Genomic DNA, 21,382 nt, shown 5'->3' with positions numbered 1-21,382 from the left:
ATTTCTGCTCACTTACCGGAACAGTCTTGTTACTCACAGGTGATTTGTCTGCCTGTAGGTGCCTGTTAAAGGGTAACACCTAAGGGAACAGGTGTGTGACACTCCAAAGAAATGGAAGGTGAGAAACAATGAGAGTATCCAACCTCAATTCTCAAGTACAAATTAGTTTCATAGGATTCAAAACCTTTATTCCAGAAATCATCGAACGGAGAGTTTTTTTTGTTTTGTTTTGTTTTTGGAATAAGTTTTATTATATTCATACTAGTTAAAAAGTCATAGTTTGATTTGGGGGAACTAAGGCTTCAGAAATGGTTGTAAGTATTTAATGCTTATGTGCCTTTTTCCTCAAATGCAGTGATTCTCCAGTAGATAAGCTCATTCCGGAACAGTGGAGGAGAAAGGAATTCTGTGTGCACAGAAAGTAGGGTGAGGTATCTCTTCATTTGATCAGTTCGTGTAAACATATTCCCTTCTACCAATATTCTTTTCACTTGAGGGTTCAGATTGCTACTGTTTGGCAGGAAGGGAGAAAGAAATTCTCTTAATAGAATGTGATTTAATATGTTGAATGACCGTTGGTGCTGCGTCAGTCTGCTTGGGAAAAGAATTTGAAGCAATGTAGATGAGTTAGTGTATCTGGTTGTAAAAACATTTCAGGCATCTTTTGAAAGTAACACTAGACCCTTGCTTTCCATTTCCCAAAAGTTGCTTCTCATTGAAATGTTTCTCCTTGTAGGAATGAATCAGGGAATAACTGGCCCCAGACTCTCATTTGCTGCTGCTTTTGCTATGTCATGCGGTGCCCTAGAGACAGGGCATGAGGCCCAGAGAGCAGAGGGCCAGGATCCAGCCTCCTGAAGCCAGGAAGCTGCTTGCGCCTGACTCACTGCTGAGGTTATCCTGTTCTGCTTCAGAACTGATCCTATTTTGCTACTTCTAGCCAAGCCTTGAATTGGCAGCTGTCGTACAGGTACATGTTCAGGAGTTCCCAGGGAAGCCGGAGCTCCAGCCCCTTATTCTTGGGCATATTTGCAGAACAGAACTGGATGGATCTGAACTATGCAGACATAGAAAGAGAAGTAGCTTTAGTTTCAAAGTGGACTGTGTCCCAGAATGAAAATAAATCAGAAGGAAATCCTGGTGGTCTATCAGCGGGTTATGGTTTATTTGCCTGAAAACTGGCCCACGTATGTGGGGCTGAGTTACTCCAAGTAGCTAGACACTTTTGTGGTGAAGGGCTGTGGAAAAAGTGACTTCACTGAAAGAGGAATCCTCCAGCCTTCTACGCTCTGCGTTTGTGAATGGGCACTGAGCACGGCTTCACAGGGACACTTAGACCAGGGAGGAGACCTGCCGCCAGAGCTTGCATTCATCTCTTGTTTCAACGCACCTTTCTCGACGACACACTTAGGAAAGAAAAAGCTCAGAAAACTCTCCTCTACCAGAATCTTCTGCCCATGATTATCCTGGAATTCCCTCCTAACTGCCCCCATAAAGAATTCCTTTTTCCAGCCATCACTGCCATCTGTAACTCCTACTTTCCTGAATTCAACTTTTCTAGATCTCCATTTCTAAGATTCTCTCTCTTCGCCTGAGTTGTAAGCTGGGTCAGAGTTAAATAAGAATTATCTCTTACAATCAATTTTTCAAGGTTAGCATCTTGGGATCTAGCTTAATCAGAGGCCAGAATTTCTCTTGTACTTCATTATGAGTAGGATTGAAATCTAAGATGGTTTTCTGAGAGCAAGATCCTTGCTGTTCCTGGCGTTCATGCAGGCTTTCCTTCTAGGACCGTGGCTGGGTTTTGGCCCTCCAGGTTGTGTATCATCTGCTTGATAGTTGTTGATCAACTATTGTGACCCATCATCTATAAAATCAAGGCAAAATCAGTGCCTCTTAGTAGAATATTTCTGCCTCTGCAAGGCAGCCTGGAGCAGTTAATATTTAATGGGGACTGTGAATGTGGCCGACGGGTCCAGGCTCTGATAGGTGCTGTTCAGGTACGTTATGGTAGCTGGGAGTGCCGTGAAAGTAAGAAGACCAGTTGAGGAAAACAGCTGCTCATGTGAGCTCTTTTTCATCTTCTCCATTTTTCCACCCCAGCCTATAATGTGTGCAAACGATACTAAATGTATTTCATAAAATGGTCCTCTGTGAATGAATAAATCATGCAATCCATTTAAAAAATGCTTTTTAGTTTTGGTTTAAAGTCATCCCTGCAGTCACTGCAGAGGCCTGATTCTTATATAACATCCTCCCTAATCTTCACAGGGAGATGGAAGTTTCTCTATGTCTGGGATTTTAATAAATTGAACTATTAAGTTGTAATCTAAGACACCAGCTCAGAAGACAAGGTCCCTTTAGAGTTGTTTAATTTATTACGCACTAAGTGGTGACTAGCAGTGTCTTAAAGAGGCTTCAGGTGACTGGAAAGTGAGAGGTTGGCCACTTTGGGGCTGGTGTACTGCTCTGAATTGTTCCTGAGGTTATCCTTGATTTACATCTGTGTTCCTTAGACATTAGGAAGTCATTGTGGCCATGACTGAGGCTTTCATCTTTCATTGGAACTGATTTTATTGTATTTTCTTGTGGGGGAAACACCCCTCTCTATGTATTATCTATGATTTAGTTTAAGCATTTTTGGTTAAAAGCAAAAACAAACAATTTAAAGACAGGACCCCTGAATAATCTCAGGGTAAATTATAAATATAATTTTGGATTTAATTTGATTGTATAATCAAATGATGCCATATAATTATTAATGGAGTGGTTTTTTTTTTTTTTCAATCTTCTGTGTATTTGTTTGGAAGTTCATGTTATTTATTTTTTTTTTTTTCTCTTCCCTAGGTGACAGTCCTAACCTTCCTAAGGAGGACACTCCTACCAGTAATCTAGATTCACTTTCCTCCCCATCTCCCACGACTGCAGCTATCCACGGGCCTCCTGGACCAGACAAAAACCACCTTCTCACAGATGGGGGCAGCTTTGGGGACTGGGCATCCCCTGTGTAAGTAGCTGTGTGTCTCTTTGGTGCTGAGGGAAGGAGGACTGGGACCTTCATTTTGAAGTTTATGTGCTGCATCGGTACTGAAGTGTTGGGTCTGAGGACCTCTGTTCTCTAATCAGTGGGACCACCTGAGGAAGCAGGACACATGAAAAAGGCCTTTCTTGACAGCATCTCTGAGTTCCCCATGTGGAAAAGTGGATAGGAGCTGTTTCAAATCTGTTTTGAGTTTAATTTGTGGCAGTTTTGGCTTGCACAGAGGAAATTTGTTATTGTCCTGCTCAGATACTCGGGATGTCCTCTCACCAACAGCATAAACTTTTAGACCTAGGATAGTGTGTGCATTGTGATCAATAGACTCTTGAAACTGTCAGTAGAATGATATTTTAGTTGTTTGAATTTTCAAGAGCTTTATGCCAGTGTTCTCTGTTTTCTCCATAACATGCTGCATACTTGACAACTGGTGAATGAAATATCTGATTTTGTCATCTCAGTTTGGCTTAGTGCCAGGTGTGTGCAGATCAGCTCAGGTATATTAGGACAAATATACCAAAACAAACAATACCATGGTCCTGGTTTGACTACATGGTTAGTCTTTCTGCATTGACCAAGCTGTGGAATAAATGCGGATTGGTGGTGGGATGGGACATCAAAAGAGTGTCAAATTACAAACAAATGCTCAGAGAACAAAAACAAAAAAAGAATCCCACTAATAATTACATGCCATTACTTGATTAGTCAATCACATTACATCCAAAAATACATTTTATAATTCAGCCTTGAGAGTATTGGGGCGTCTTGTCTTCAAAGTTAAAAAACATTTTTTTTTTTTTTTTAAATCAAAGTTGCCTAAAATAAGTCAGAGATAATGATGTCATCTGACCCTAGCTAGGCATTCTTGGGACTTTAAATGGAATCGGAAAGTGTTCCTCACATTACTCGGCTTTTTATAGTTACTGCTGGATTCACATGAAATCATTATGAACTTATTAAGTATTAAAAGGCTGGGAGACATTTGGTATGCTAAAATTTTGGGGTGACCTAAAGACTTTGAAAATGTAACTGAAAGTCCAAGTGGAACTCAAAATGTGGAAGCATTCTCCAGATGAAATTTATCCCCCCCCCAAGATTGTAACACATATATATTTAAATGCCAAAGACTGTGTATTGTGGACTTAAATTGCAAAGTACTCGAACATGCTTGTCATTTCTACTATTTTTTTTTTCCAGAATAAAAATACTCTTTTCACTTTAGTGCTCCAAGCACCAGTGAAAGTGGTTACATAGGAACCTAGAATCTAATCCTGGGCACTCTGGGGGTAGAATTTGCATGGGTGCGTGTGGGTGCATGTGCATGTGTTTAAGCAAAAACCAGATTTCTAGTTATTTCTTTCAGTAAGTGTGTATCATAGTGGAGAACAGTTTAGTTAGTCCTACTTCTTCCGGAGTGGTTCTGTGGGAAAGTGACATTATAAGCCATGATATAGCCAATGCTCAATTCATAGCACGTTTATGCCTGAAACATGAAGAGCTTGATATTTTTGGTCATATAAATCAAACGAGGAGTGAATTCCCCAGCTTCCTATTCATACAAATTTTAAAATGTCATGGAAAGCACTCCGACACTGAGAGGCCAAAAAAGCAGGGGAGAAAATAAGTAGCTGAAACAAGTCTGGAAAGATTTGTGTTATAATTTGGACTTCCTCCTACTTCAAGAATTTGGTTCTTTCTGTGTAGTGGATAAAATGTATGTATATTTCTCTTAATTATATAGAGTGTTCCTTGTGTGTCTTTTGAGGGATTTTCTTCTAAGCATATTTCAGTCCAGATTGATCATGAAGCGAGGAATGCATCTCAAGCTTGAGCACACATCAGGATCACCTGGGGGACTTGTGAAGCCCCCACTGCCGGCCCCTTCCCAGAGTGACCCTGAGGTTTGAGGGCCAATCTCTGAGCATGCATTTCTAGCAGAATGCCAGGTGATACAGACAAATGTCCCGCCCTCCCCCTGGTTCCAGGCATGTGTGGTTGTAAACAGCTTCCCTGAGGAGTGCAGTCAGGATAAGTGATACCTCTTCTTCACTTTATTTTCTTTTACGTCGTCTGGGATGGTGTGTTCCTGTCTTCAGGTCCCCCTCTGTGGCTCCCCCATACTTTGATTCTCTTTGCCTGAAATATCTCCCCCCTTCTTTGCTCAAGGCAATCTGACTTATCTTTAGGGTCTAATTTAGTTTCCACTCTAAAGAAGCTTTCTCTAGCTCTGTAGTCTACAGGAAGATTCTAAATATCTTTCTCTGTCTATACTCAATAATGGACATTGGGAAAATACTGCCTTCTAGTATTAGGTAATATTTACCTTTTAGTGTTAGTTGATATTTAAGTGGTATATGTGTATGTGTATGCGTATCTATATACTCACAACGGTGTCTCTGCCTGCCTGCCCATTTATGTATTTTAGTTGGTGCAGGCTATAATAACAAAAATACTGTGAGAGCTTATTTATTTATTTCTGCTTAATGACAGAAATTTATTTCCCACAGTTCTGAAAGTTAGATTTCCAAGATCAAGGTGTCTGCATGGCCGGGTTCTGGTGAGAGCCTGCTTCCAGTTTGTGGAGTGCTTGCTGGCTTTGTGACTCTTCTTATAAGGACACTAATTCCATTCATGAGGATTCTACCCTCAGTACATCACTGAATTCTACTTACTTTCCAAAGACCCCACTTCCTAATAGCATCACATGTGAGGAGGTAGGATTTTAACATATGAATTTTGGAAAGACACAAACATTCGGTCCACAGTACTGTCTTTCCCTCATTCCAAGATAGATTATAAAAATTATTGATGATAGAAATTGAGGTTTATACTCTTCGAAATTTTTAGTGATCTTAACGTAGTTATTAAAGTAAGAAATAGAACATTATGCATTTATAAAAATGGTCTCCTTTTGGAAATCTCCTTTCTTTCTGTATATCACTGAATGTCTGTTAAGTAACTGTGTTTCATTTCTGCTCCATCTTCCTTCTTCCTTGTAGAGATTAACAGCTCTTCCTCCAGGAATTTCACAGAATTAATCTCACCATTTTCTCTTTAGAGCATTTTTCTTTGTTTCCTTACCATTTGTAAATTTGGTTCTCATTGTGTGGTGTTTTTGTTTCTTTTTTTTTTTTTTCCCCAATCCATGATCTCTGCACACAAAGTATACAGTATTGAATAGAATAGGCTCTGAGTAAATACTGATTAAGACTCCTTTTAATGAAACTAAAATTGCTGTGGGGTCATTAAACCTCTACCAAGGGCTTTAAAAAAGGAGGCAATGCCTGGACTGCCTGGTTTTAATCCAGGGTAGTGATTCTATATTACAAAACATACACTTGCCTAATCTCATGTCCTGAAAAATCGACAACTGTATATGGATCACATAGGACCCCGGTAGCTCAGCTGGAAAGAAATGCCATGACCCTAGCCGCTGGAAAGCACATTTGCAGAGGGAAAGCTACAGCAGCAGAGATTCTGATCGGGGCAGTGTGTAAATACAGCAGTAGCCTCTGACAGGTAGAAAACAATACAGCAGAATTGGATTTCTTGGGTTTCTGCTGATGTTTATGACTTGTGGGTATTATTCATTGCAGTCAATCAATCTGGAGCTATTACTTACCTGTACACTCAGTAAGGTGATGGGGTGACTTCATTGCCAGTGAAGAATTGCTAGCTCAGTCTCCTTGGGGGACATTACATCATAGGTCAAGGTATTTCAGATGTTCCGAAGTCATTTTTTTTTTTCCATTAAAGTAGTTTTCTCTAAACAGATTTTCTTCCATTGTAAATGATGGAACAGGTTCTTGACAAGTAATCCTTTTAGGTTCCCTGCCCCAAAAGAAATTCTCTTGTAAGAAATAGCAGCCATTGCTATCTGCTTCCCCCAAGATTTCAAATGAAAAGGAACAAACTCCTTTTGTGCGCGCACTTTCCTACCTTCAAGATGGCGGCGTCATAGAATAGTTTTTTGTAGCTGGGAATGTTGGTATCCCAAGGTATGGTTCATTGTGTGCTCTGGCAGGCCAGGCAGGCAGTAGATCCTTCTGTCCCATCTGATTAGAGGCTTGACTTAGTTTATGCTGAATATTAAGAAAGTCCTAACCCATCTTTCCCAGTTGCTGCCCAGAGCTCCTCTTGTGCAACAGATTCATGCCTACCCAGACTTGATGCTGGTTGCTTGAAATTGTCTGACAGTAGATTCCCACTCTCATTTACAGCCTTGGGCTGCATGTCTTCTGTAGGCTTAGTGTTGCACTCACTGGTAACCATTTGTATTCTTATCAATGAAATCACTTGTTTCGTTTGAGTTGTGCAAATAGAGGTCCCATAGACAACTACTTGGCATTTTAAATTACTTGACTGTTGGTTCCATGATTGCTTTTTGGAAGTTGATGAAAATATTTGGTGGGCGATCTCACAGTACCTTTGAAGTTTGATTTGTGCCTTGGTGGACCATGACAAACCATGAGTGATTTGTCTGAAGTTTGGAAAACTAATCACCTTAAAACAACTTTTAACAGATGTCTGTGAAATTTGGCATACATCTAGAAACTATAAGATCGCGGTCATAGGTAAGCTTTGTCTCCACCTCCTCTTCCTCTCATTTTCTTCCCATTTACTGTGTTTTCCACCCCTTCAGGGAGGGCTACTTCAACCCCATCACTTCTTGATTTTACAGCTCCCAACCCTTCTTGGGCCAGGGGCAGTCAGTTCACCCTAGAAATTGGTATCTCATGTTTTTACCTCTCTTGAAATGATCATTGTTTAAAAAGAAAATAAGGAATTTATCTTTTAAAACTTTTTTTCCCCCACATCTGTTTTTTTTTTTCCCCCTGACTTGACTAAAATGAACACAGAGTACTTTTGTAGCAAAGGGAAGAAAGCTCTGTAAATTTAAAAAGAGATCTGGCGAAGGACAAATCGCCCATCATAGGAATTTCCAGCATTGTTAATGGTTAATGGGGAGATTGTATCCTAATAAGTGCATTGCTTTCCTCTGCTTACCTGTAGGCTGGCCCTGGTTATAGAACATGGTAAGTTACATTGACTGAGATCTCTAGGATAGCTAGTGCCTTCATATGGAAGCGTGTCCTTTTTGGTGCCACGTAGTGTGAGGAGTGAACTGGAAGCCCTCCCACTCCTCCCTCTCCCCTCTCCTTACCAAAGTGACTAGCAAAGTCCCCTGGTGGATTCAGAAAGATTGAAGTCTAAGATAAGATGGCTTAAGTGAAGGCAGAATGGAGCCAAATGAGCAGGGGGAGCATGTGGCCTTGCCTTGAGCCCACAGCAGCCTTTTAAATTATGCTCAGGGGCACCTGGGTGGCTCAGTCGGTTGAGCGTCCAGCTTCGGCTCAGGTCATGATCTCACAGTTTGTGAGTTTGAGCCCCAAGTCGGGCTCTGTGCTGACAGCTCGGAGACTGGAGCCTGCTTTGGATTCTGTGTCTCCCTCTCTCTCTGCCCCTCCCCTCCTTGTGTTCTCTCTCTCTCTCTCTCTCTCTCTCTCTCTCTCTCTCTCTCAAAAATAAACATTTAAAACAATTAAAAAAAAATAAAGGCCCTTTTCTCAGAGGCTTTTACAAAAGAGGTTCCTACACTGAGAGGAAGAGGAGGTCCAAGCTGAGTCCCCTTGGAATAAACACAGTAACCAGGAGTAATAAGACAACTTCAGGCCAACCCCTAAGGCTTGCCCAGGACTACAGAGGCTATTTCCCTGAGCTATTTAGTAAGGAGCTTATGTAACTGATGAACCAGGAAGTCAGGTCAACTTAAACTAAGAATATCAAATTAGGTTCTCAGAGGGAAGGAAAATCCAAACAGACGGCCACCTGGAGCTCCAAGGGGAAGGGGAACTGGGTTTTAGTATATGTGATACCTTGAAACCTCGCAGCAACCCAGAGGGGCAGATGCTGTTATTCCCTTTCAACAGATAATCCTGCTAGGCCTTGATTTGTTTAAATAATTTATATAAAGTCTCCAGGGTTCTAAGAGCAGAATGAGGATATGAAAGCCCATCCTAACTCTAAAATCAATGCTTTACCAGCCTAAACTGTCTTCCAATTTACAGAGAACTCAGGACATCCCTGACTACACTTTGATATTAAGGCACAGGCAACCAATCCATGCACAGAAAATGATAAAGTATAACAACAAAAACCAATGAAACAAATAATAATGAGAGGAATTCATTGTTTTCTCTGAGTGTTAAGCAGGACAAAAGCTATAACAAAATTCAGACACGTGTCTTCATTTTGGAAAGTCAACTTTTCATTATGGGGCTTTAAAGTTAATGTGAGAAATCAACATTATCAACTGAAAATGAAACCTTTGGATTTCAGTACCTATAAGTGACAGCACAAAGGAAGACGTGAATTAGGCCACATGCAAATCCGAGTACACAATACAAATACCAAAAATATTCTAGGAAGACACACGGATACGTATGGAAAGATGTGAGCACGTTAGGCAGTTGGTATGGCATCATTTCTGTACAGACTTGGAGAGAAGATTCAAGGAAATATCTGGGACAAAAATTGTACCCCCAAAAATGAATGTGAGCAGACATTTATGGCTGGCAGTCAAGTATGTGGGTCCTGTGATTAGCTTCAAGACCTTTACTGAAGTTAAAGAGACAACTGGATATCACATTACTCGTTAAAAAATTATGAATGCTGCTCTGTTGCAGACTTTCAGATTTCCAAGCCTCTCAGTTCTGTTGGTGGGAAGGGATGCCCTCCTCCCCAAATCTCGGCCAAAGGTGTGGCATGATGAACATGCAGCAATCAGATTCAAGTGTTTATTCCCCACAGATAATCCTAAACCAAAGCCACCTGACCTAATGTGGGATCAGTGCTCCCTCTTCAAAACAAGGGCACAGCCACTGTTATCTCACTGGGTTTCAGATCCAGGGGAAACCCACACTTCAAACAATGCTCGCATATGCAACGAGGTCATTTCAATCCTTACAGTAGAGTAAGTCTAAGGGCACCATGATCACTGGGGCAGACAGCTCAGGGACAAACTCTACTTCTGTCCCTTATTAGTCTTGTGGCTTGGGGAAATTTTCCTACCTTTGTGTGCTTTGGTTTCACTATCTTTAAAAATGAAGATATATCTACCTGACTGGGTTAATGTAAGGATTAAGATGAAATACCATTTTATAAAGCGGCTAAAACAAAGTCTGGTGGTCCCCAGTAATTAATGCTCCTTTGTCCTCCTGGGAAATGCAAGAGTAAGTATCCAGTCAAGCCTTCTCTACAGCCTCTAACCACCAGCCACTGATGAAAAAAAAGCTTCTACTCCCTCTAAGTCCCCAATCCCCCAAAAGAGAGTCCAGAAAAGAGCCAACTTCTGAGCATAATTAAAAAAATTTTTTGTAGTGTTTTTATTTATTTTTGAAGGAGAGAGAGAGACAGAGCATGAGCGGGGGAGGAGCCCTAACATGGGGCTCAAACTCATGATCTGAGCTGAAGTCAGATACCCAACCGACTGAGGCACCCAGGCGCTCTGTAAAGGGCCTTTGCGTATTGCATGACCAAGGCATGGGGCACCTGCTGGGACCCAGTCATTCTGTAGATTATTTTGAGCACTATGGGTAGCTCTCCCATTACAACACATTACTCATAAAAACAGCTTGTAAGTAACTGAAGGATTTTTCTTAGCAGAGTCATGTTGTACCCCTTTGGAGCTGCGCTTGGTAGCTCCCATTTTATATGTTCAGGCTTCACATTGGGTGGCAGCTGTTTTCCACGTAAGAATTGAGCTGGCAGAAACATTTTTGTCAGTTATCCTGCAGGACCTCAGTGCCGAGACCTCTAATGCCCCATGATTTTCTGAAATGAAGCTTCAGTTCCTTTTCTGTTCAGCTAGCAAGCTAAAGTTCAACCTTCTTACCTGATTCCAGTGATCATCCGGAAGAAAGAAAACTGGGATTCAAGGAACACTATTCGAGCAAAAGAATAGTTAGAGATGTAATTCTAAGACAGTTCTTTTATAGTAAATCCCAAGAAAATGATCGCCCTTGGAGTGACCTTTGTAAGCTGTATGATGACCAGGTGGTGGTGTTCTTTCTCCTTAAGGAGGGAACTCTCCAGAAGCCTTAGTATCCCACAGTGGGGAGGACTGAGTGTTCAGTGTGGCCGTGTCTAACTTCAAAAGGCTTTGTCTTATCTATGCTCCAGTGATTTCCTGTGGTGCTCTTTCTCCTCTCCCTGCCCACACCCCTCCTGCAAAAAACTTTCTACTCAAGGCTGATCAAGCTAATTGCTTTTATGTGCTGGCTTGATGTATTGTTGTCTCCCCCCGTGCATGGGAGGCGATCATGAGCAGTTGGTCAGGAGAGCTGCTACTGCGGGCAAGCCCTGGGCCTTTGCAGAGCGGCTTGTGGTGCATACCTGGGAGCCCCATGCCACACAGCCAGTGGAGATGGAGGGGGCAGGGAGCAGGGGCTTCTCAAGCCTGGGGAGTTTGCCATCATTGTTTTCATCTCCCCTAGCTCTCCACTCCAAAGTGGATTCTCATGTGGCTCATCTAATGCAGGGGTTAGCACACTGTGGCCCACTTCTACCGGTTTTCATACATAAAGTTTTATTGGAACACAGCCACCCAGGCACTTACGTTTTGTCTGTCACTGCTTTTGCACAGCAGTGATGGCAGAGTTGAGAGACGCAACTGTATGGCCTGCAAACACTAAAGTGTTTACTCTCTGGCTCTTTACAGAAAAAGTTTGTTGACTTTTATCTCATCTATAAATAAATCATTTTGGGGAAAAAAAAAACAGAACAACTTTTCTTAAAACCCAGTTTCTGGCACCTGGGTGGCTCAGTTGTTAAGCATCTGACTTTGGCTTAGGTCATGATCTCATGGTTAATGAGTTCGAGTCCCACATCACGTGAGCATGAGCCCCCTCCAGATAAGCCCTGCCTCTGTCTCTCTCAAAAAAAAAAAAAAATAAATAAATAAATAAAATAAAAAGAAAAAAAACACCCCAGTTGTATCAAGTGAGATTAACTGCCTTAAGATGGGCAGTGCAGGTGATTTTTAAATGTAACCCTTACTAATTTTTTCTTGTCACTTAACCAAGCAAAAGGTTTTCTTATGGTTTTTGGATGTCTTCAAAGTGTGATCCTAATTTCAAAAGGTCTTTGGTGTTTGACTGAATCAAGAGTTTATTTAGGGTTCTTTTAATTTTTTACAACCTATTGTTAAAAATAAAAATTTTAGGGGCACCTGGGTGGCTCAGTCGGTTAAGCATCTTACTTCGGCTCAGGTCATGATCTCACAGTTCATGAGTCTGAGCCCTACATTGTGCTTTGTGTTGACAGTGTGGAGCCCGCTTCAGATCCTCTGTCTCCCCCTCTCTGTCTACACCTCTCCTGCTTGTGCCGTCTCTCAAAAATAAATAAATCTTTAAAATAAAATAAAATAAAATAAAAATTTTATTTTGAAATAATTTTAGATTTACAGAAAAGCTACAAAGAGTTCCTCTAGACCCTTCACCCAGCTTCCCTTACTGTTAACATCTTACACAGAGCCGGGGTAGTTTTATTAAGAATAAGAAATTCACATTGGTACAATTCTGTTAACTGTAGACTTTATTTGGATTTCACTAGTTTTTCCACTCATGCCCTTTTCTTCCAGGGTCTGTTCCAGGATACCATATTGCATTCAGCAACTTCTTTTTTTAAATGATGACATCCACTTAATATCTGTGGGTTTTTTCTCTTTGATATAGTTTATACGTTGTCTTCAGGCAAAGAAAATGATTTGTTAGTGAAGATGGAACCCTGAAAAGCACAGGTGAGATCTGCCTGCAAACTACCTGATGCTGGTAATACAGGCTTCACTTCCTGAGTGTTCACTTGCTCCTGGCCCTGTGCAGTACTTCCCACCTAGCATCCCACTCAAGTCTTTTGGCCACTTCACCTGTTAATGATTCCTTTCTTTTCAGTGAAGGAAGCTGAGACCAGGGAGTGTGACACTCATGCAAGCTTTAGTTTTGGGTGACCCTCAGCCAAGGCTAACGGTGCCACCGTGCAGCAGCCTCCAACAGGCATTCTGAAGTCATTCTCTTGCTCCTGGCCACGGCCTCTAGCGAGTGAGAAGTGTCGTCTGTGTTTACAGAAAAAGGAGAAAGCATAAGGAGATTAGCCACAGCTGGCTTTGGAACCCGGGTCCCCCTTTGGAATGGTGGCACTCACTGCACTTGCAGTTGGTGTAATCATGGTCCTTCAGCACACGGTCCTGCCCCCTGAGTAGGTCTGACTCCCCTCCTTCTCCATTCTTCTCCTTGTATTCTGTTCCAGCCACCCAGAAGAATGTGAGGGTGTGAGCTCCATGCAGTCTAGTCAAAACGGAGTTTAGCAGCAACATGACCTCTTTTAAAATTTTTTTTTAAATGAATTTATTTAATTAGAGAAAGAGAGCGCATGCACAGGGGAGAGGGGCAGAGAGAGAGAGAGAGAGAGAGAGAATCTTAATCACACTCCGTGCTCAGCGTGGAGCCTGACATGTGGCTCAGTCCCACTACCCTGGGATCATGAGCTGAGCCAAAATTAAGAGTTGGATGCTCAACCGACTGAGCCACCCAGGTGACCCAACCTTTTTTTTTTTTTTTTTAATGTTTATTTAGTTAGAGTGCTTGAGCAGGGGAAGGGTAGCAGGAGAGAGAGAGAGAGAGAGAGAGAGAGAGAGAGAGAGAGAGAGAGAGAGAGAGACAGAGAATCCCAAGCAGGCTCTAACTTGGGCCCTGATCCCACAAACCATGAGGTCCTGGCCTGAGCTGAAATTAAGAGTTGGACCTCCAACTGACTGAGCCACCCAGGTGCCCAGAGCACCAACATGACCTTGAGTGAATCCCTTTTAGCCTTCTGAGATGGTCTTCTCATACGTCTCATGTGGAATGGAAGCATACCTTGCAGTAAGTGAATCAGCATATGCAGATTGTGCCTAGCAGGAGCCTGGGTGTGGACAGGTGATGACATTGACACTGGCAGCATCAGCTCAGGGCAGACGCCGCCTCGTCCAGAAAGCCTTCCCAGTGCCCACGTGATGGTTCGATGCTTCCTCCTCCGTTCTCCCAAAGGACCCTGGGCAACTCTCTGCATGGCATTCGTCACACTGTGTTATGATTATCAGCTTGTCATTCTCTACTCACTTGACTGGGCACTCATGGAGAGCAGATGTCACAGTCCCCTGGGTGTCCCCAGGGCCTAGCATGGGGCCTGACAGGTAGTTCTCAGACCGTGAATGATGAGTGAACAAGGTCCATGTCCAGCTCTCCTAATGGGCAGTGAAGGCCTCCTTGCCCAGCACTGGATAATGGTGACTCTCTTGTCATAGGCGCTTGCATTTCTCACTGCTGTCCCCCTCAGTATGCTCATTTGGAACCAAAAACATACTGGCTGTGGAATTCTCCCTCTCTGGCACTTAAGGAATAATGATGGCATTTATTTGAACAGAGATTTCCCATAATATACCGATCTACAATATTTCCTTCTGTCTTTATTAACATTTTCAAACACTTTTGCCCAGGACAGCTGTTCTAGACTTATGCTGTACGTTTCCCAGGCTGGAATGAAAGATCATTTCACTAATGTGTTAGCTTCTGCTCAGAGACCTTGCAAATGAGGTTTTAAAATCTTTCATTCTGACACAAACTTCTGATGTGATTCTGACATCATATAATCATAGTCAAATATCTTGGTACTTGGGGGATTTAATCACTTCACACAAGCAATCGTTTCTTGATATGTGTTCTCCCTTTTCTATGGCCTCTGTCACTGCTCCAAGAGCCTGGAATCAGGCACTTGTATCTCCCACGCTGCCCAAAGCCTGACCTGTCTATGTTATGCAAGAAATGTTCATTAGATACAGACGTTCTCTGGTGACTGGTGCAGCTGTTGTCGAATTTTAACAGTTAAGGTCCTGACTCCCCTCCCCCATTTCTGAAATGCTTGTGTTCTGCTGCTGCCAAAAAGTTTTTAATATGCATGGAGCGTAGAGTCTGGTATTGGAAAAGATCGGGTCACAGTTTGAATCAGAAGCGGCACATACTGCTGATTTGTTGCAGTTTATAAATATAAACTGTAAAGTGGATACATACACAGCTACTGTCATAATGTTATGTTTTTGAGGGTTTATTCCTCCTCGCTGTGAAAGCTGCAGGGCCTTTCCCTGCAATACAGACTCCAAAGCAACAATGTGGCTTTTTCTTTCTTTCTTTCTTTCTTTCTTTCTTTCTTTCTTTCTTTCTTTCTTTCTTTCTTCCTTTCTTTCTTTTTTTTTTAATGGAAAGAAGGCTCTCGTCCCTTTCACAGATGCACATTCTACTCTCTGCTATGTCTTCCAGCCCTCCACCCGCCCCACCAGGGCACAGACTTCTCTGTTGCCTTAGGGATAGCCAGATAGACTTTCAGCCTAAGTAGTTTCAGGAATGAGGTTCTGAGTGAGCAGTATGAAACCTTTATGTGTCTTTAGTGAAACACTCTTGTTGCCATTTGTTCCTTTTCTTTGAGAAGGAAACATTCCTCCTCAGAGGAAGGTGGGGATATTGGCTCCTGTGCCCTGAAAACGGAGAGGAGTTTTACTTTTGGAAGAAGGTTCTTTCAGTTTAGTGCATGAAATTGGGAAGATAGCAAACAGACAGATATTAGTACTTCTCTTTAATTTATTTCTGTTTTGGTAAATGTGGTTTCTGAGCTTTTCAGGAAGTTGACTTCGGCCTCCATTTCTGCAAACCACAAGTTGGCTCTCAGGAAATATGTGGCATTTAGGTACTTTTTTGAAATTGGTAGCAGCTCATCATTAAATAAAATTGGTGGTTTGTGATCATGCCAGTCTTACTCATCAAAAATTTGTAAAGGGGCAGCAGGAAAAAGAATATAATTTTTTTTTAATGCTTAACTCAAAATATTTCGTTCTGTTTTAGCAGGTACTAAGCTTTTTATTCTTAGATTACCCATCATTTTTGGTTTAACCCAAAAGACTTTTTTTTTAACTAGGATTCTCCTCTGAACCACAGACTTTAAAAAAAAAAAAAAAAAAAAAAAGGGAGGGGATGAGTGTTTTCTCAACTCTCCCAAGGATGATAATGTCAAGAACTTTAAAGTCTGAAATCGTACTCTGCTTACAAGCTACCAAATTTGTCTGCTATGATTTCATGGATTTTGGCAGAAGACACGGGACTCGTGGTGAAAAGACTACTAATTACAGCAGTAGCAATGCTCACAGTATCAGCTCTTTGACCCTCCGTTAACAAAGGGTGGTGCCCCACGGGTGGAGGATACCTGCATAGAGTGTTCTAAGAGAGGACGGGGGTCAGTTGGTTAAGTGTCTGCCTCTTCATTTTGCCGCAGGTCACGATCTTAGGGTACTGAGATTGAGCCCTGTGTGGCACTCTGTGCTGAGTGTGGAGCCTACTTGGGATTCTCTCTCTTCCCCTGCCCCTTCCCCATGCATTCGTGCTCGCTCGCTCTCTTTCTCTCAAAACGAAAACAAACAAAAACAAAAACAAAAACAAAACAAAAAAACCAAGAGGAACCCAGAGCTTAGGAAACCCAGATCTTTCATGGTAGTTATTAAAGCCTGCCTTTTTCTCTAGGAGGAGACCCAGTCTCTGTCTTCCCAGGCTGTTTGCCCAATAGACATCCTTGTAAAGATAGTCTAGGACAAAGGCAAAAGTGCAGAACAGTCGTAAGAAGTGCAGAACACGAGAAACCCATCAAGAATTGTCTCCTACCACATAGGTAGCTGGAACTATTCTAAATATATAGGAGAGATGTGACTGATATAGATGATGCCCTAGGGCTTAATTCTCTTCTAGGGCTCAGGCTAAGGAAAACGGAGTCCTTTGTCTAGGCGAGGGGGCGTGGGGGCTGCCATTTCCAAAATGCCCAGTGTTTCTGTCAAATGTATAAAGAAGAGGAAGAGAATATCAGAAATTTTATTTAAAAGCTAATATTTTCCTTCATTGCTTTTTGGGAAAATACAAGCAGTATATTTTAACCATTAAATACAGCTGACCCTTGAACAGGTGTGTTTGAACTGTCTGGGTCCACTTAGGTGTGGATTTTTCTCAATAGAGTACAGTGGTGTAACTGTCTTTTCTCTTCATTACAATTTTCTTAAAAACATCTTTCCTCTAGCTTACTTTATTGTAAGGATACAGCATATAATACATGTAACACACAAAATGTGTGAATTAACTGTTATTGGTAAGGTTTCCAAAGGTCAACAGTAGGCAACTAATGAGGGTTAAGTTTTTGGAGAATCAAGAGTTATATGTGGATTTTGGACGGCATGGGGGTCGGTACCCCTAACCATCACATTTTCAAGGGTCAACTGTAGTTAAAGAAAAGTTTTTGATCCCCATTACAAAAACAAAAAAACCCCAAACAAACAAACAAAAAAACCCCACACCAAATTCTGAAAAGTAGGAGGTGATTTAGGTAAAGCAGCTTATGCTGATCATTTCTTGCTTTCAAAAAGATACGGACAGTGTGCTTTTGGGAGACACCTATGAAACATACTGTTATCTGACCTGTGTTGGCTGAAGTGAGAACTCATTTTAGGACTATATTTATTTAATCACTTTATGCCTTATCCTCACTCCTTCTTAGCGGAAGAAGCCTGTGAAAAGTTTCTTGTATCCAGCCAAGCATCTACTCTGTTTGTTTTCCAAACTTTGTTTTACTACATAGGTCTCTTATTTCATAGGACTTCCCATTCTCCAGGTAACTTCTTATGCCTCCTCTCCATAGAGATTGTTTCCAGACTTGGGTTTTGCTGCCTGCTAGGAATATTCCACCTCGCAAAGTTTGTGCCATGTGGGATTCTGAAATCCAGAGGAGAAGTAACTGGGTCAGGCTTCTGAGCTATTGTGGGGAAAACCCAGGAAATTGAATACAGAAATGTAAGTCTGAATGGGAAGTCTGAATGGTTATCTTGGTGGCCTGTTGAGTGCTGGATCACATAGCACATCTATACGTTGAAGGACAACAAAAGGGTCACAGAAAACAAAGAAACAAAACGGTTAATGTTGAGAACTTGACCCTGAGCCAGGATTGCTGATTCTGAGTCTCTGTTTTGGGACAGGATAGAGAAAGCTGAGCAAAGGGATAGGCCCAAACTTTCTGCACCTGCCGTTCCAACGGTTCTTTCACTTTCCAAAAGGAGTGTTTTTCCTTTACCAAAAAAACAAAGCCATGTTAAAAAAAAAAATAATATGTAAAGATTAAGTAGATAATAGCTATAAAATTTATGATCTTTATTTTTTAAGAGCCTTGTAAATATAGTCACATTGTTACTTTATCTTCATCCTGTAGCTGTCCTCCCTCTCAGCAGATGGATGGCCATCATTTAATCACTAGGCTATTTATGACCTGAACGAGTTGATGGGGGTGTGGTAAAACATCTCATCTTCCACCACCACCACCCCAGAAGCACCTTGAATAATTGCTGGGAGATGAAATGGGAATTGTTTGGCTAAGTGTGGTCTTAAATTCTCTGTCAGGCCTTCCCTCATCCTCTCCCTTTTGATTAGTAAGACACCATTTAAGGTTCATTTTCTGATAAAGAATTGAGTGATTTTTTTGCTGCTGGTAGTACAGATCATTTGAGATTTATAGGTTTCTTTGCTTGGTATGAAATAGGTTTTATGACTTCCAAATGAATTGGCTGGATAGGGGGATTGTAAATAAATTGTTCGAAAAATAATGTTTTTTAAATGTGAGCCCCTGTCCCCTTTTCTGGGCAAAGGGTAGGAAACCTTCTAGCATACTAAATACCTATCAGGTCAGTAATGCAATATTTCATGTACTTGATTTATAAAATCCAGTTTTAGTTGTAGAATGTCTGAATTGGTTGTTAAGATGTCCGTGGAAGACTTCATGTGCCCAGCACTCTGCCTGGATCTGTAAGGTCTACCGAAAGAGTTAAAGACCTGATTATAACCCAAAGGCAAGAGAAATATCTGAAACAGTCACAGAACAAGGATGGGCCTTCAGAGAAGATCTGTAATTTAGTCCAAAGGAGAAGCATTTGGGCAGGCAGGTCTGGAGCTGAGCCAGGGAAGGGACAGATCAGGGCTGGCAGAGGGGTTGGGGAGCCTGATTGGTGAGTAGAGACCTGAGGCACAGGGTGGGGGACCATTGGGGGAGCAGACATGGAGGGGGTACATTGGGGAGCACACTAGTTCTTGGGTAGGCGGATGGGGCAGACTGGGTCTCAGGTGGCTGAGGGTGGCTGGCCGAGCCAGCTAAGTGGGAGGAATTAGACTGGGGGCTTAGTCAGGAGACCACAGAGGTGACACAGGCATGAAGCGATGAGAAAGGGAGTCTCCTGACACTGAGGAGGAGGTAGAGAAGAGAATAGCGTGGGAGCTCTTGGAAGTAAAAATGGATAGAACTCGATGTTAGCTGTGCTACAGAAGAAAGAACCATAGGTAATGCTCAGGAATGTGGAAGGATAAGGAAGCTGCTCATGGAAACTGGTTTTAGCTGAAGAGGGTGAATTTGAGGTGAAGAGCATTTGGGTGTAGCAGCCATTGAATACATGTGTGTTGAGAGTGTAATTGAAATGAGAAACTTCCATCGCTGTGCTTTTAAAGTAAGCTTCATATACTAAGTCACAAGCCTCCAGTGTGAGATAATTGAAACATAATTTAATTCCAATCAACCCATATTTATAGAACTCTCTTTTACATTTAGGCCCCTCCATGAGTCTGTTCACTGACCTTTATACGTTAGCTTTTTTTTTTTTTTTTTAATTTGCAAATGAGAGTTAAATGGAAACGTTAAGGTCATCAAAGATTTTTGCTGCTCATGGGTTTCTGTCTCAAATGCTGTCTGTGGTCTGCTCTAGAGGAATCTTGATTCCTGGCTGCAGTTTTTTTCTGAGTTGTTCCATGTACACAACCAGATGAAAAGGCTTTAAACATTAATAGACCATGTCTTGAATTTTTGGAGCTACAGGTAATGAGTTTGACTGTAGATTCTGACACTTTCCTTAAAAGCAGAAAACACGAATATCTCAGAAGTCCAAGCAGCTAGTCTTGGCAGTTGGATTCTGGTGTCCTAATTAGTGAACTGATTTGGTGCTAGGATGGGCAAGACTCGATCTCCACAAACCTGGAGAAGGACTAGGCATCTCTACTTTTGGGTTGTGGCTTTTGGGGCTACAAGACCAGGAAGAATACAATGAGAACTCTGTCTCTTCTGGCCATCAGGAGAGATGAGGAAGCTATCATCTTAGCCAATTAGGAATGCAGTTTCATGTATTTGGTGTTCTATTGCCTTTATTACTATTAATCCTGTTCTTCCAACTTCCACCTGTAGCCCCTGCCAGACGCGATCACCCATGGTCCAGTGGCTTAACACGCAGTCCCCGACCACCCCAAGCTGCAGCCCAGCGATTACACCGCCTTCACCTAAGCCACCGCCTTCCCCCGTTTCTCTTCCCACCACCATAGTGGACAAGCCGCCTGAAAGGTATGGGGTTTGGAAAATGATGTAGAAGACAGGCAGCACGCAGAAAGGGCTTGACCAACCTGAGCAGGTTCTTGGGTTCCTCGCGTGGGGCTTGCTCAGGTTCTCCCAGCCTCCTGGACCTCGTGGACAACATTGGCAACCTTGTCTCTGACTGTGTGTTGGTTCAAGAGCAAGTAGCTTGTTAGGAGAAATTGGCTCTACGTGAGTGCTGCTCGAACCTGCTGTCCTACTCTGTCTTTTTGGTGCCTGTTGTGCATTTATGAAACTGCTTATTTTGGAAGAATTTCTCATCCATGAATATAAAACACACGCTGTTTTTTAAAGGAAAGTAAACTGGGCATTGGGAACAGGAATTAATGTGGCCGTTTAATGGGCCAGTTGTGCAGAAGCCAGAGGTGCTGGCCCAGCAAGCTCTTCTTCCTGGGGGGTAGGCTGAAGTTTTTATCATCAGCGGCTCCCCCCCACTCCAGTGAGGTGGGACGCTTCCTTTGCTGCAGTTTGCATCTGGCTAACAGCATGTTTTCCATCCTCACCTGTGTGCTCTTTCCCCAGAAGGGCACAGAGGGTGTTTTGATGAGTGGTGAGAAGCTGAGCCTGAAATGCCTTTTTCAGGCAGAAGGGAGGGGGTCAAACAGGGGAGACCCAACTCAGACCGACAAGCTCCCTCCAGAGTGACGTGGGAAGCAGACTGTCGTCAGTCTTGCCAGATTGATGTCGGCAGCGCACTGCTGAAGTCACTTGGTGTGTGTGTGCCTCTGCCCTTCACCGCCTGGCCTTCTGTCTCAAGATAGTAGTGCCTCCCCTAATAGGTAAACTAAGGGCTTAGGAATAAACACACCCTGTGGCTCTGACAATGCT

At 42.4% G+C, this 21,382-nt stretch overlaps 1 protein-coding gene across 1 annotated transcript in view; it reads left to right on the top strand.

Annotated features, from left to right (window-relative positions):
* Positions 1-21,382, top strand: part of ARHGAP10 (Rho GTPase activating protein 10) — a 330,784-nt gene that overhangs the window by 298,964 nt on the left and 10,438 nt on the right. The window contains exons 20-21 of the mRNA XM_047855976.1: positions 2,848-3,007; positions 20,372-20,524. Coding sequence (XP_047711932.1) covers positions 2,848-3,007; positions 20,372-20,524 — 313 coding nt within the window. The remainder of the gene's footprint in view (positions 1-2,847; positions 3,008-20,371; positions 20,525-21,382) is intronic.

This window comes from Prionailurus viverrinus, chromosome B1 (genome assembly GCF_022837055.1).
Source record: "Prionailurus viverrinus isolate Anna chromosome B1, UM_Priviv_1.0, whole genome shotgun sequence".
In the NCBI taxonomy this organism is placed as follows: Eukaryota; Metazoa; Chordata; class Mammalia; order Carnivora; family Felidae; genus Prionailurus; species Prionailurus viverrinus.
Note: the sequence above shows the minus strand (reverse complement) of the source record. Positions and strands in the feature narration are given on the sequence as shown.